Here is a 13,490-nt window from a genome sequence, read left to right as displayed (position 1 = left end):
TGCCATTGGCATAAAATGCCTGTTCATTAACCCTAGAGGCAGAAGGGGCAGGGCAGGTGGCTCAGAAATTACAGATTACCATGTCATGAGACCGACACAGCGCTCTTGAATGAAATCGTTGCAGATTCAACCAGGGCTGGGGTTGCAATTGATAGGGTAAATTAAGATAAATTTCCATTCACGTTGTTTTATGCAACCCGGCCCAGACCATTGAGTCGATAGTTTTTAGTCCAATCTCGGCAAGAAAATATTATCACGTGAATTTGGATTTTTTTCAGAATATGCAACTTAGCACGGGGGTGGGATAACGTGTTGAAAATAATTAAAATGGCAGATGAATAACATGTAGAGCATCACTGTGAAATACAGTATTCTCACGGGTAGATGAGCCTCAAATCTGAACACACACACTGCTGTCACATGATGGTGGTCAGGGGCATGTCAGCCGACACTGTTGAGCCTCGAGGAACATTCCCGCTGATCGCTGCTCCCGCATGGTTTGCCCTGGCAGCATGTTTAATTTAATACGCTGCCACTCGGGCATTCGGCTGGGATTTGACAAAACAAAGGGTGACCTCAATATGCTCCTAACGCTCTTGACAGTTCCGAAGCTTGAAACACTATCTGTGAGCCGCAGCTGTTATTTGTGCATGTTCACACATCAGTGGGTGCTGGGTTTAAAAACCCACCATTGTACGTCCTTTTCAAATGTATGCAAGACCCGATCCAGGTTACACAGTCGGTTTGTAAGCAAACCTGGATGAACTCGTAGGGGTTTGTAAGAATACGGTTTGAGTACCGTGGTAAAACTAGTTTGTTTGGACCAAACTCGCCACTCAATCTCACTCCCATTACTAATCACCGGGTTGGGTGAATCTCTGCTGTTTGCAATGCAACACGGTGCACAAAGTCCATGTATATCTCTATGAGATATCAGGATATAAAAAAAAGTCTTAAAACGTATTTATACACTTCTGTATATTTAACTTAGTTAATTAGTGAATTTAGTAAATGGCTTTTGGCAGTTATTTCTGTCTATATGTTAGTTCCACGAGTTATTTTTTTACTAGGTGTTTGCTGCTGTGTCTCATACAGAACTTTGAGATCCTCCATGAAAGGTGCTTTGTAAATAGAATTATTATTCAGAGTGGATAGGCACAAATTAAATTAAAACAATTACTTTCTTGATGAAGAATAGACTCTTCACATTGCCAGACTATTTCCTTGTGATGATGCAATGTTGAGTTTGATGTTAAAATACGCAATTGGGGGGGCTCTGGCAAAGGGCGTTCTCATTCTTGCCCTGTTCTATGAACCCAACGAACTTAGTTGGATTCCTGGTCATGGCCAATATCAGTGGCGAGCGATGCTTGAACCAGTTTTGTGGCAAGCGTAGTGAAGTATGGTCAAAGAACCCCCATGACGGATATTTGATTAATGAAGAGCTGTAAATAATCATAACAAGCAGCACGTGGCTCACTAAACAGTAACAGATCTTACACAACTCCTGGAACAGCCCAGCAAATGGGGCCTTGCGGACACACAGCCCCCTCGCAACACGACCCCCCCACCCACCCCAGCACGTCCAAGTACTAAAGCGGCGCACCGTTCGGGCGGCGATGGCGTCTCCTCACCTGCAGCTTGATCTGGTTGAAGATGAAGCGTCCGCCCGTGCGGTTGAGGCCGATGTCGTGCTGCCAGTAGGCGAGCCAGTTCCCGGCCAGCATGCGCTCGCTCACGCGCAGCTCCTGCTTCACGAGGCTCTCCTCCTCCAGGGAGCGCGACGGCGGCGTGCTCACCGTGCTCACGGAGCTCACGGAGCTCACCGTGCTCACCGCGCTTGCCAGCGGGCTGCTGTGCGCCGACACGCGGCCCAGCGGCCCTACGTCTGATGGGGCAGAGCCTGCAACGCCGTTCGTTCCGTCAAACAACCGGATTAAGAGATGTAAGCAGCCACGTCCTGCTCATCGACTTGAGCTCGCCGATCAAATCGGTGACCAATTCAAACTGAAATGCACAGCCAGTCCCGTATAATATCTGGTGTTGTGGACAGAGGGTCACAGTGCACCTCAACTGGAACTGCTGCCGATTTTTACAAGCGCACAGAGGCTGTTTTGTGTGTTCCGCACGTATTTGCGCGTCGTTTGAAACTCGTGCATTTCAAGCATGCACTAGCTTTCTATTGCCGATGGGCTTTGTCTCGTCACTCAACAGACTTGGTTACCGATGGGAACAGCTGCGGCCCGAGACACACCTTGAGGTATCTGAATGCGGTTGCCGATCATGATGCCGCCGAAGGTGCCGAACTCATCGCTGTCCTGGAAGGAGGAACTGGCCCGGGGCTGCGTGAAGCTCCCGCCCGGCTCTCTGTCCGTCGCGGAGCCGGGCGAGGAGTCCAGCTGACTCCGCTGCAGCTCCTCGTGCTCCAAGCTCAGGCGCGTCACCAGCTCATGGTTGGGAATCACTTTCTCCACGCTCACATTCCCTGCGAGGGGCAACGGCGGCAATTTCAAATCGCAGGCCGCACACAAAGATGCCACGGATGCTACGGCGAAGTTCTGTTGGCAAATCTCATCGTCGGCGAAAGCGATGGATAGCCGACGGGTCAACATGCGTTCCACACGGCCAGTTTGCAAAGCCAGCCAGAAGTTGCATTCTTGCAGCTGTGTGATTATTCGTGCTTCGTGCTAGAAACCACCAAAGCACACCACTTAATAAAACAGACATTAAAGACACTGTGATAGCATGAATCGCAATTGGAGGCCATCCTTTGCTGGCATCTTTGTAACAACTAGCAGGCAGGCCTTCAATATCAATATTCTCTTGTTGTTATACTGTTACTGTGACATTATAAAAGGACTGTGGTCGACTATGGCAAGAAGAGTAAAGGGAGCTGCAGGAGGTATGTGGATGAGACTGTGCAAGGTACCTTTCATTTACTGAGGGTCCAAAAGAACCTTCAAGTGCCTTTGGTGGGCCGCCCATTTAACGCACACCTCGGCATCATCCAAGACCACAAAATATAATCGGGGGCCTGAACTTTTTTGGCGACTTCAGGCACCAATATAAGAAACAGTGTTGGTAAGTTTTAAATATTCCCCTATAGTACCCGATTAGTGAGACTGAGATGCTTCAAGTGACAGATATAATATTGTTTGCAGGCTGCTGCTCTGTGGCAGCGGTAGAGGCCTCGTTGTGTGCCCACAGGCCATGTGACACGAGGTCATGAGACGGGGGAGAGGCCCCGGGCCATAGGCTCCCCCCACCCCCGGTTCAAGGGAAAGCAAGCGGGAAAAACGAAAGTTGCTGAATGTACCGAGCAGGCAGACGAACGGCACAAACGCAGCGTAAGCCAACTCGGAGGTGAAGGCCTTTTTAATCTCCTCTAGGCCTGTGTCTTCCTGCTCAGGTTGGAGCCCGGACTCTGAAGGGCCTCCCTATAGCGGCAGACCAAAGGGACGTGTCACACACTCCCACAAGCACCTCCACTCGTACAACAATCCGGAAGTAATCGTGCAAGACGATTAAGAGTATTTAGATTGAAATCAACAAAGTATTCGAATATATACATCAGACCTGATTCAGAAACATTAGTGTCACTTTATAACACTAAACTTAAGAGCATATATCTGTATGGAACGATTGTAAAACACTTGATTTGCATCTCAGCAGGAATGTTGCAATAAATGCATGCTTAATAAGAAAAGAATGATAATATATTAAGAGATAGAATCCAAGTTATGTGAAACCAACATCGTAATGTACATGTGGCGAGTCACTCGCTCAAGGTATTCCTGAGCGTTCGTGTCACCGATTGTGGTCTCTGTAGAGGCTAGGCCATGCCAATGTTTTAAACCATGCTCCTTCAATTGAGGGTGGCCCCGTGTGTAAAGATTTGGCTGTTCGTGGTGCCCATTGCACCTATTTCCAGGGCGTCCCACATCTCAGTACTGTAATTCCTAGTTTTACCTCACAACAGATGACTAATAAAGTCTTATTTTTGATGTGACATTTCTTGTGTATGACCATATTGTAAAGGCAAATCGGTATAAACTATCGTAGTTAAAACATTAGGATAATTATGTCAATAAAATCATTTCAAAAATATACACAAATGTAAAAACACACATCTATATCTACGGGCTACTTTGTGTGTGTGGAGCGTAAACAAGTTTAAATCTAAAAAATATATATTTTCGATTTTCCCACACCCATCACTTCATCGGGCCTTGAAAGAAAGCACGGTGCCGTTGCAACTCGTCCGTAGAAGCAGCACTTCATGGGGCCTGGCATTAAAAAATAGATGCAAGAGATTATTTGTCTGGTGTCCATTCACAAAAGGCTGGCATGCAAGAGGATGATGAAGACGATGCTAATGTTACGGATTAACTAATTCCATCTACAAAGCACGAGTAAAAAAGTATGTCTTGATTCAAATACTTTTCAAACCACTTATTTAGATATCTATTTGCATGTTTGCTGATGCCCCGAGTGAATTGTATGTACGTATGTAGAACTTCTTTGTCACCATATGTAGCCAACTGTGTTAATCGGAGGTGTGGGGGAAAGACGCCGTACAAAAAGCAGTTGTAGAGAAATTATTTTTAATTTAGATTTAAAAGTGCATAGCTCCACTAGCTTCCTAATATTGGAAGAGCATTCCAGATGGCCGTAGAAGCACATCTGTAAGCATGCGATGCAGTGACCATCTTTGCGAGGATAACCTGAATTAACTGTAAAACTTTCCTCATTAGGAAAACAGCAAACGTAATCAAAGATAGCAAACAAAGTTAGAATACTTTCTTGAATGGAGGACACACAGGAGAGGCGGGATCAAGTAGACGTCACACGCCTTCCCTCATACACGCACAGCGAGCGACAGCCACAGCAGAATGAACGATAGACAAAAGCACACCGTGTCATTACTCGTTCACCATTGACCGTGTCGGGCCACTCATGGACCCTGTGCATCCCGAGCCCTTTTTTTTAAACAAGCTCAGGCTACAGGGTTGCATGGACACCTGTGGGGAGGAGAGGCTGTGCGCGACGGAGAAGCCGTGGAAGAAGGTGCGGATGACGTCGGCCATGTGCACTTGAGCCGAGTCTCCGCCGATGCGCAGGCACAGCAGCGCCATCAAGTTCATCGCTTTCTGGCACAGCACGGCACGGCACTGCCCACCGCTCGGAAAGCTGCTCACATGAACGAGCACGCCCGCGTACACAAGCACACACGAGTATACGCTTGCTCACGTGCCAGCATGGGCTTGACTTATCGAATGACGTTTGATAGTGAAATTGATTCCACTGCTCTACACTACACACGCGACATAGTATATTCATATGACCTGCTCTTCAGTAACCTGTACAGGACATTAACCCTACACGTGTGGCTGTTAAGTGCATTTATTTAGCGGACGCATTGCCGAAATGCTTCCATGACCTTGTAACCCTTCTCCTGCCTCTCACCTTCGCTTGCCTTCCACAGCCAATGTTATTTATTTTAATTCATCTCAATTGACCACAGCCATTGTTTACTTACACAAGGGGTCATCCACAGTTAATGTGATGTATAGTCTGCTACAAATTTACGTAGTTAACAAACTTGGGATGGAACAAGCACCACGGTTGTGGAATTCCCTACCACTGTAAATTCGTTTATACTTTTATAAGTCTCGTCTTAAAACAGATCTGCTTAAGTCAGTTTATTCTATTTAGCTTCTCTGTCTCTCGTGGCCTTTCCGTAGCCTTATTCTTACAAGACGCCTTAAGACATTAGTGGAAGGCGCCTTACAAATAAATGTAAATTATAATAATTTTTGTATTCATAAGATTTCATGAGATTTTTGTTTTTAGATTATTTGGCGGATACTATAAATTCCCACATATGTGCGACTTCGTTGAGCTATCATTTGTAGCCAGGTCGTCTCTGAAAAAGAGCTAATAGCTCAGTGGGCTTTGCCTGGTAAAATAAGAAAAAGTTTAGATTGTTAATATCCTAGCCACAGGCGACTAAAACCTCTATTCTACTGACACATCCGAGCCGAGCCAACGCAGGACCCCTCACGGGATGGGTGGTTTTCCACGGGCTATTTTCCACGCTGAGCCAGAACCAAGACACGATATGCTCGACTTGCAAGACCATCTGAGTCTGGAAGCCAGCAGTGGGTGGGGCTGACACCTTCAGTGCACCGCAAGTAGATGGCGCCAATGCATCACCAACACGAGACTGGACTTATTCAGCGTACGTGGCCGCCAGTGCCACGGCTCGGCTTCTGCAGTGAACAAACCCTTGGCACGGGCACGGGTACAGTGCGGCTCGGTTGTGCAGTAGAAGAGAGGTATCAGACCCACGTAAATCTCACCAGTGTGGGTAAATGTACATTTTTTACCACTGGCTGGGGAAACTCTGCCTGAGTTGTACGAGACATTTACATAGTATTCTTTGGGTCTTTCGGTAAAGCCACGTAGAGAGAAAAAATTACATTAATAATTGAAGATATCAAGTAAGCTGAGTTAAGCACAGTTGAGGTGAGTTAAGCTCACTTGATATCTTCAATTAAGGACATCTCACTATCTCCAGGTGATTTTCTTGTCAGTTTCGATGTGGTATATTTGTTTACCAAAGTTCCTGTGCCTGACACCATTACAATCATTGAAGATTTGGTCCAACAAGGACTGAATGCTGATGTACCGGCCCTGGTTAGACTGCCTCACCAACACTTACTTCACCTGGAATAGAACATTCTACAAACAAGTTGAAGGTACCCCAATGGGCTTTCCCTCATCTCTAGTTTTAGCCAATGTTTTCATGGAGAAATTTGAGACAGATGCCATCCAGGCATCCACCCTACGTCCTTCCTTGTGGAAGAGATACATAGATGACACGTTTGTCATCTAGCCACATGGCCTACCAGCTCTGAACCAATTCCTCAACCACATCAATTCCATACACCCAGCCATCAAATTCACCATGGAGGTGAAAAAGGATGGCAAGTTACCATTCTTGGATGTTTTAATCAAAAAGAGACCTGATGGCTCAATGGGACACTGTCTACAGGAAAGCCACCCACACGGATGCCTACCTGAAACCTGACTCCCACCACCATCCATCCCAGAATTCCCTCATCAAAATTCTATACCACAGAGCTCACTGTATTTTCCGACCGTCACCACCTAGCCAGTGAACTGGAGCACGTACACCAAGCCCTCAAGAAGAATGGATATTCAGACTACACAATCCGTAAAGCTATCACTCCAACCGTTGGGAAATAACCATCTGAGGACCCAATCAAAACCATCACCTTGCTATACATAGCAGGGGTCACCAAAAAGATTTCCAAAATCATGAGCAAACAAGATCCAGGTACGGTTCAACAGAGTACATAAAATTCGTGATTTGATCCCATCTGTGAAGGATGTGATCCCTGACATGCAATACCCCGGTGTCTACAAACTAAGCTGTGTCTGCGGCAGCAGTTACATTGGGGAAATTAAGCGACAGGTCTCGGACCGGGTTCGTGAACATAAGGCAGATATTAAACACGGTTGGACCAATACCTCAGCCGTGGCAGATCATTATTTTAACGCGGTGGGCACACATGAAATTGATTTTGCCAAGACAAAGGTAACTCTGCAAATCCACTGGCTATCAGCAAAGATTTGTTCGTGAAGCCATCCAGATATATAAACACAGACACAATTTCAACCGAGAGGATGGGTACAAACTGAGCATTGGAAGGACATTATTAACCAGTTTAGGTCATAACTGGCTGTGATGTTCCAATCCTACCTACCTATGTTAGCAGTTATTTTGGACTCTCCGAGTTACATTCACTAACACAGCCAACCTTTAGGTGTGTTAGTAAATGGCGGCTTGCCACTGCGTCGTCCGGGCCCCCGCCGAGCTTACATTTACAAGCAAATTTCTCTCTCCTACTCGCTCCTACATGAACATTAGCTACCCCGCCCATCTCCAAACCTTTATAAACATCCTGCCTCAGCAGATTTCCCTCTTTTCACCTGAAGATGATTGCTTGTGTTGCGATCGAAACGTCGTGATTTAGATTTATGTAATTTTTTCTATCTACGTGGCTTTACCGAAAGACCCAAAGAATATGAATTCCTGCAGTCACGAAAGCTTTAAGTCAAGATTTACATAGTAAACGAACTTGGCATGGAATAAGCTACATTTTTGTAGACTTTTGTTTCTAGATTACTTGGCTGCTACCATAAATTCCAAAATATAAGCCACTTCGTTCAGCTACAATTTCCACACCTCCGATTCGCACGGTTGGCTATGCACAGTGCGAAAGAAGTTCAGCGACGCACGCGGCGAGCGTGCCGATCTGCACCTGAGCGATGGGGAGGTGACGATGTTCACCACGGGCTGCAGGACCTCCTGGCTGAGTCGGCGCATGCAGTCCACCAGCGTGGTGTCGGACAGGTAGACAACGAGGCGCTGCGTGAAGGCTACCGCCCCCAGAAGGCTCGCCTCCCTGCGGCTGCTCATGCGCGCGCCTCCAGCCAAGCTGGACGCCACCTGCAGCCCGCATACAAACAGCCGCCTCTGTGTCCAGGTACACGTTCATTACATCTCCACAGCTCAGCATGGGTTGAACCGGGATAGTACTTTCCAAGTGGGGTTATCTCGTATACAGCAATATCCATTGTCCTGTACTGCAAAGCTCCAACATCTACGCTCCCCACCTCCACTGACCAACACTGACGAGGGCGTTAATGTGCAGTTAAATAATATCCATGACCCACAAAGCATGTGAAGGCCCTCATCCAGCAGTGGATAGACCACAGGGCTGTACTTGTACATTGTGGTAAATTCAGGTCTCAACACACCCATGACAGCACATTATCTCCACTTGCCAGAGACATATCCACATTACATCACGTCTCAAACCGGAACAAGCAACAATTGATACTACAGCACACACGCACACATCAATATTAAAAGATAAAATGTGAACAAAGACAACAATCCTACATAGCCTATCACAAACTGCTGGGGTAAAGGCTATTAGCGAGCCCCGATTAAATCCAGCATGGCACACGAAGGGGTGGTGTGGTCAGCAGCAAGTCCCAATGCCTTTGTATCTCCAGTACTGCTGTTTTACACCCTAAACCAGCTACTGTTTAAGGCCGAGTTGACCTAAGTGATGCTTTAAACTAATTTCTGATACAATTTGCCACCAGTGTTAGCCATTATCAGGAATCTAATTCTCGTGCGCTGAGGCCCCAAGCAAAATTTTTCTGCCAAGGACTCCCAATGGACCACCCTGTTGCAGGACCCCCCCCAGGTGCTGCTGCTACTGCGATTGCTACTGCTACTACAACTGCTGCTGCTGATGCTGCTGCTCACGGCATAGGCGACATGGGGGATGTACTGCAGCGTGAGCACGGGCTCCCCGTAGGTGAAGGCGAGGTGCACAAGGCACTGCACGACGGGCTCGGCATGGCCGTCCCCCAGCACGGGGCGTGCCCGGTACACCGCGCCACGTCCACCGCCACCACCGCCGCCCCCTGCGCCCTCCTTCGCTCCCCCCTCACTCACAAACTGGTGCTTGGCGGGGCCTGCTCAGAATGGGGCACACACATTTTCACAGCGGTAAATTAAAACGACTGTACTTACCGTGTACCACACCGCATTTTACCACAGTGGGAGTTATTGCAAACGACGCCCGTCTTTTGTATGTGTAGTGATGTTAAATGGATCACTACGGTGCGTAGCGGCAAGTGCCGTAGAAATGGGCGCTGAGGCTCACACACCGTGCAGTACCATACAGTGGGTCACTATGGGCCACTATGGGCATGGTACTGGGTGCTAGCAGAAGATGAGTCCTACCGACAGAGTAGGGGATAGCAGCCTCCGCCTGCACTGCAGGTAATTGCCACATAGTTGGTCACTGGGGAAGTGTGGTGGGGGCTGCTGGTGGTAGGGGGCATGTGAGGACGAGTCACCCCGGCAACGGCTTAAGCACGCGATGGGCCGAGGTGAGGAACGTGAGCCAAAGGTGAACAAGGGGACACGGTAAGAGTAGCTGAGAAACGTTTAGAGAGTTCCCGAAGTTGGCGTGGTTAAGGGCGGAGCCAGAGAGGGAACAGGTGTAAGGTAGCCTGGAACCTTCGGGAATATTTCAGAAGTAGGCGTGGCCAAGGGTGGATCCAAGCCACTCCGAGAAGGATAAAAGGGAAACTCCGACCGAATATCGGGGCTGTCTGCAGGTGAAGTGGAACCCAAGTGCTGCGTCTCCGTCTTCGACAGCACGTTGGCTGCTCTGACCCGATTGTAGTTATCCCGTATGCGAGAGAGATAGGTGTATTGTAGTCCCGTGTGTAACAAGAGTGAGAGATAGGTGTATTTAGTCCCGTGTGTAACGGTGTTGCATAAGTGTAGAATAAATGCTGTTGCCTCCTAAATAGTCTCTGAAATGACTCGCTACATATGTATGGACTTATGTTGAACTTATTTTGCACCATACGTAGCCAACCATGATATTTGTTCGGTTTAAAAAAAGCCTCGCTACTCCGAATGTTCTTTCAAGTATTGGAACCTTAGTCTGTTCGTTCTGAGCTTGAACCTGCTGTTGGTGTTTATATCCACGCGTGCATGGAACAGAATAAGCGGTCGGGTGCTGACAAAGGCCTGTGAACGATTCAGCAGATGATGAATGATGAGGGCAACAAGGCCGAGATGCCATCTTATGGCCAGTGGCCGATGAAGAGCGTAGGACCTAGAGGGATGTTTGTTAAGAGCAGCCCACCGTGTCATCACAAAATAGCAGCTGTTGAGCAAGATGGCGGCAGTTATGCGTTAAGGTTATGGCGATGGCAGCAGTCACGTCTGGGTCAGTCGGACCTTCAGTCTTTAAGGACTAAAGCAAGAGACTCAGAAAACAGCTCATTGTGGTTTAGCTAAAGCAGAAGCTTAACAGAAATTACGTCAGGGATTCTGTAACACTTCCGCTACTCTTTGTAGCCCACTCACAGTTTCTGTGCAAACCTGGCATGCCTCCATTTCACACAAGATGCCAAGGCAAGATATTTTACATGGGTCACCGATTGTATGATCGCCCAGCAATAGCCCTGTATGGATGTTGAGCTTGTTTCGCACCGTACTTGGCCAACCGTGACATTTACAGGATATGGCAGCCAATGCACACTTGCAAGTGGGAATTAACTGTGATTTTGACACAAGGGGTGACAGCAGATGGGGGGGGGGGGTACCCAGGTAGCAGGTAGAGAGGAGTCGCAGGAGACTCCGCGCCACATAGCGCGAGGCAAGCGTAGGTCCCAGCTTCCCAATGAGCGTGCGCACAGTCCGGCAAGCTGTGCCTATAAACACAAAACGAAGATCCCCCCCATATAACCTTATTAGACTGTTGGAGCAAGTGCTGTTAGCGAGCAGCTATGAAGGCCGGCACGGCATATGAAGGGGTGGGTGGCCAGCACCACGTCTGACTGCCTTTGTCTCCCCAGTGGCGATGTTTTCACACACCGCATCGGGTACTCGTTTTAGGATGAGGCCCAGGAACGGTTCAAATAATCGTCACTGGTGTTGGTCGTGAGCGGGAATCGAACTCAGGTCACCGGGTCCATCGCGCAGCATGCTAACCACTACACTACCGCTCCCCATATGCACACAGATCCCCTCGATAGTGTGATACACTGTTGGGGCAAGTGCTGTTGGCGAGCACACACACACACGGGCACACAAAGATTGAACCCATCACCCTTTCACATCGAGCGGTGGCATCTTTACTTCTTAGCTACAAGCAGCTCTTTGTTGATATATACTCTTGGTGTACTTTCAGTATTTTTCACAATAAGATTTGTTGTTCCTTCACCAACTGCTAAACATTTACATTTCTGTTATTTAACCCATACAGTGAATGGATTACTGCATGGTTACGTTTTAAACAATAAGGTAATCTGCCCATCATCAGATCAAGATCAGATTCTGTCCCTGGCAATGGGATTTGTACAAATGATGACTTGATCTGAAGGGCTTGGGATTGAACTTGGGTTTGATCTACCCCAGACACATGACAGGATCCCATCAGGTCAACCACATATCTCCACCGGACACATGCCGGTGGAACATTCACATCTGAATTATGTATAAAATGAGTGTTCACTCCTGCACTGTACACTTTGTCCTTGACCTTTCTCATGCAATGAGCTATTTGTTTGGAAGCTGTCCTATTAAGTTTCCTAAATGCAGCTTTCTTGGCCTCAGGCATTTATCTTCATATTGCCATGTCAACAGCACTGTCCATCTGCATTATAATATACTCGCATTCACATGGTTAACTGTGTATCTGCAACCCATCTTAAATTATATCCCCAACTTCATCAGTCGCAAAGAACCCTTTGGTCTCGCGAGAACCCGGAATTTCACCACACTGCCCATGAAGCTGCCATGACGAGAGGGCTTCCCATCTCCCATTGTGAGGAGCTTCCTGCCATTGGGCTTTCAGATGGCTGCCCCTGACCAATCAGAGTCGCACGCGCCGTGCGCTTCGAACGATTCCGCTAACATTGATGACTAGACTTTCCGAATCGGTGACCGATTCTAAAAACGACTTGCGGTCTATCTTTTAATAACCCTAGTAGTTTTACTGTGCGGATCCACGCATGCCCAGCGATACAATGTGCATTGCACTGCCTCGAAAAAGTAGAATGCAAAAGCACGTGCATTTCGCTGCGTATTTTCTGGCGCAAAACGTGCCCACTTACGGATCAGCTTCTTGATGTCGTTATCCTCGCTGTCCGGTGCTGGCCCTCCCGGCTCCAATCCATCCGCTGCTTCTCCAGCCACGAATGGCGAGGAAGCAGACAGATTGGGGAGGGTGGTGTGGCCGACCACTTCAACTGGGCTCACCACACCACCGAGCTCGCCGGGAGCCAACGACGTCGCAGTGCACTCCCCCGGCCCTGGCCCTCCCTCGTCAAGGGAGCGGTCTGCGTCACCCCCATCAGGCCGCTCCGCCCCTGCCAGGTCGTGCCCGCTGTCCACAGACTTGAGGCTCACGCCGTCTTTCTCCACCTGTCAAAATTTGAAATCAGAACCTCGACTATTTCGACATTTTTCTTGCTCCAGCTGTGGCCCGTTTGAGGATGCTCACATGGTGCATCACCCCCACGAGACCGTCTTGAGTTCAAACCACTGCACACACGCTTCTCAACGACGGAGCGTGATGGGGTGGATCCTCTTGTTGCATTTCCCATGTAAGGGTCGTCTCCTTCTTGTGAAGATGTTTTATTGAGATATTGCATGACTGCTGTGAGTGCAAATTTAAGATAAACACAAAAAACATAGTTTTCAATAAACTGAAAATCAGAACAGAGGTTAATTCTTTTGATAGATTTGGTAGCATGCTATAACATAAGATAGCATTTCACGTGTACATTCAGAACTCTGCAACTAACTGTGCATCATCGTGCCGAAGGTAGGTCCTGTAAGATGACATCACACAACT

At 47.9% G+C, this 13,490-nt stretch overlaps 1 protein-coding gene across 5 annotated transcripts in view; it reads right to left on the bottom strand.

Moving 5' to 3' along the window:
• Positions 1–13,490, bottom strand: part of WDR81 (WD repeat domain 81) — a 34,789-nt gene that overhangs the window by 6,369 nt on the left and 14,930 nt on the right. For all 5 annotated transcript variants that reach the window (XM_078858097.1, XM_078858102.1, XM_078858100.1 and 2 more), the window contains 8 exons: positions 12,748–13,057; positions 11,236–11,343; positions 9,371–9,582; positions 8,352–8,539; positions 5,022–5,190; positions 3,317–3,437; positions 2,255–2,485; positions 1,635–1,903 (listed from right to left, as the gene is read on the bottom strand). In XM_078858097.1, the coding sequence (XP_078714223.1) occupies positions 1,635–1,903; positions 2,255–2,485; positions 3,317–3,437; positions 5,022–5,190; positions 8,352–8,539; positions 9,371–9,582; positions 11,236–11,343; positions 12,748–13,057 (1,608 nt within the window). The remainder of the gene's footprint in view (positions 1–1,634; positions 1,904–2,254; positions 2,486–3,316; positions 3,438–5,021; positions 5,191–8,351; positions 8,540–9,370; positions 9,583–11,235; positions 11,344–12,747; positions 13,058–13,490) is intronic.

This window comes from Lampetra fluviatilis, chromosome 7 (assembly GCF_964198595.1).
Source record: "Lampetra fluviatilis chromosome 7, kcLamFluv1.1, whole genome shotgun sequence".
Classification (NCBI taxonomy): domain Eukaryota; kingdom Metazoa; phylum Chordata; class Hyperoartia; order Petromyzontiformes; family Petromyzontidae; genus Lampetra; species Lampetra fluviatilis.
The sequence above is the reverse complement of the archived record's forward strand: the minus strand, read 5'-3'. Positions and strand labels throughout refer to the sequence as shown.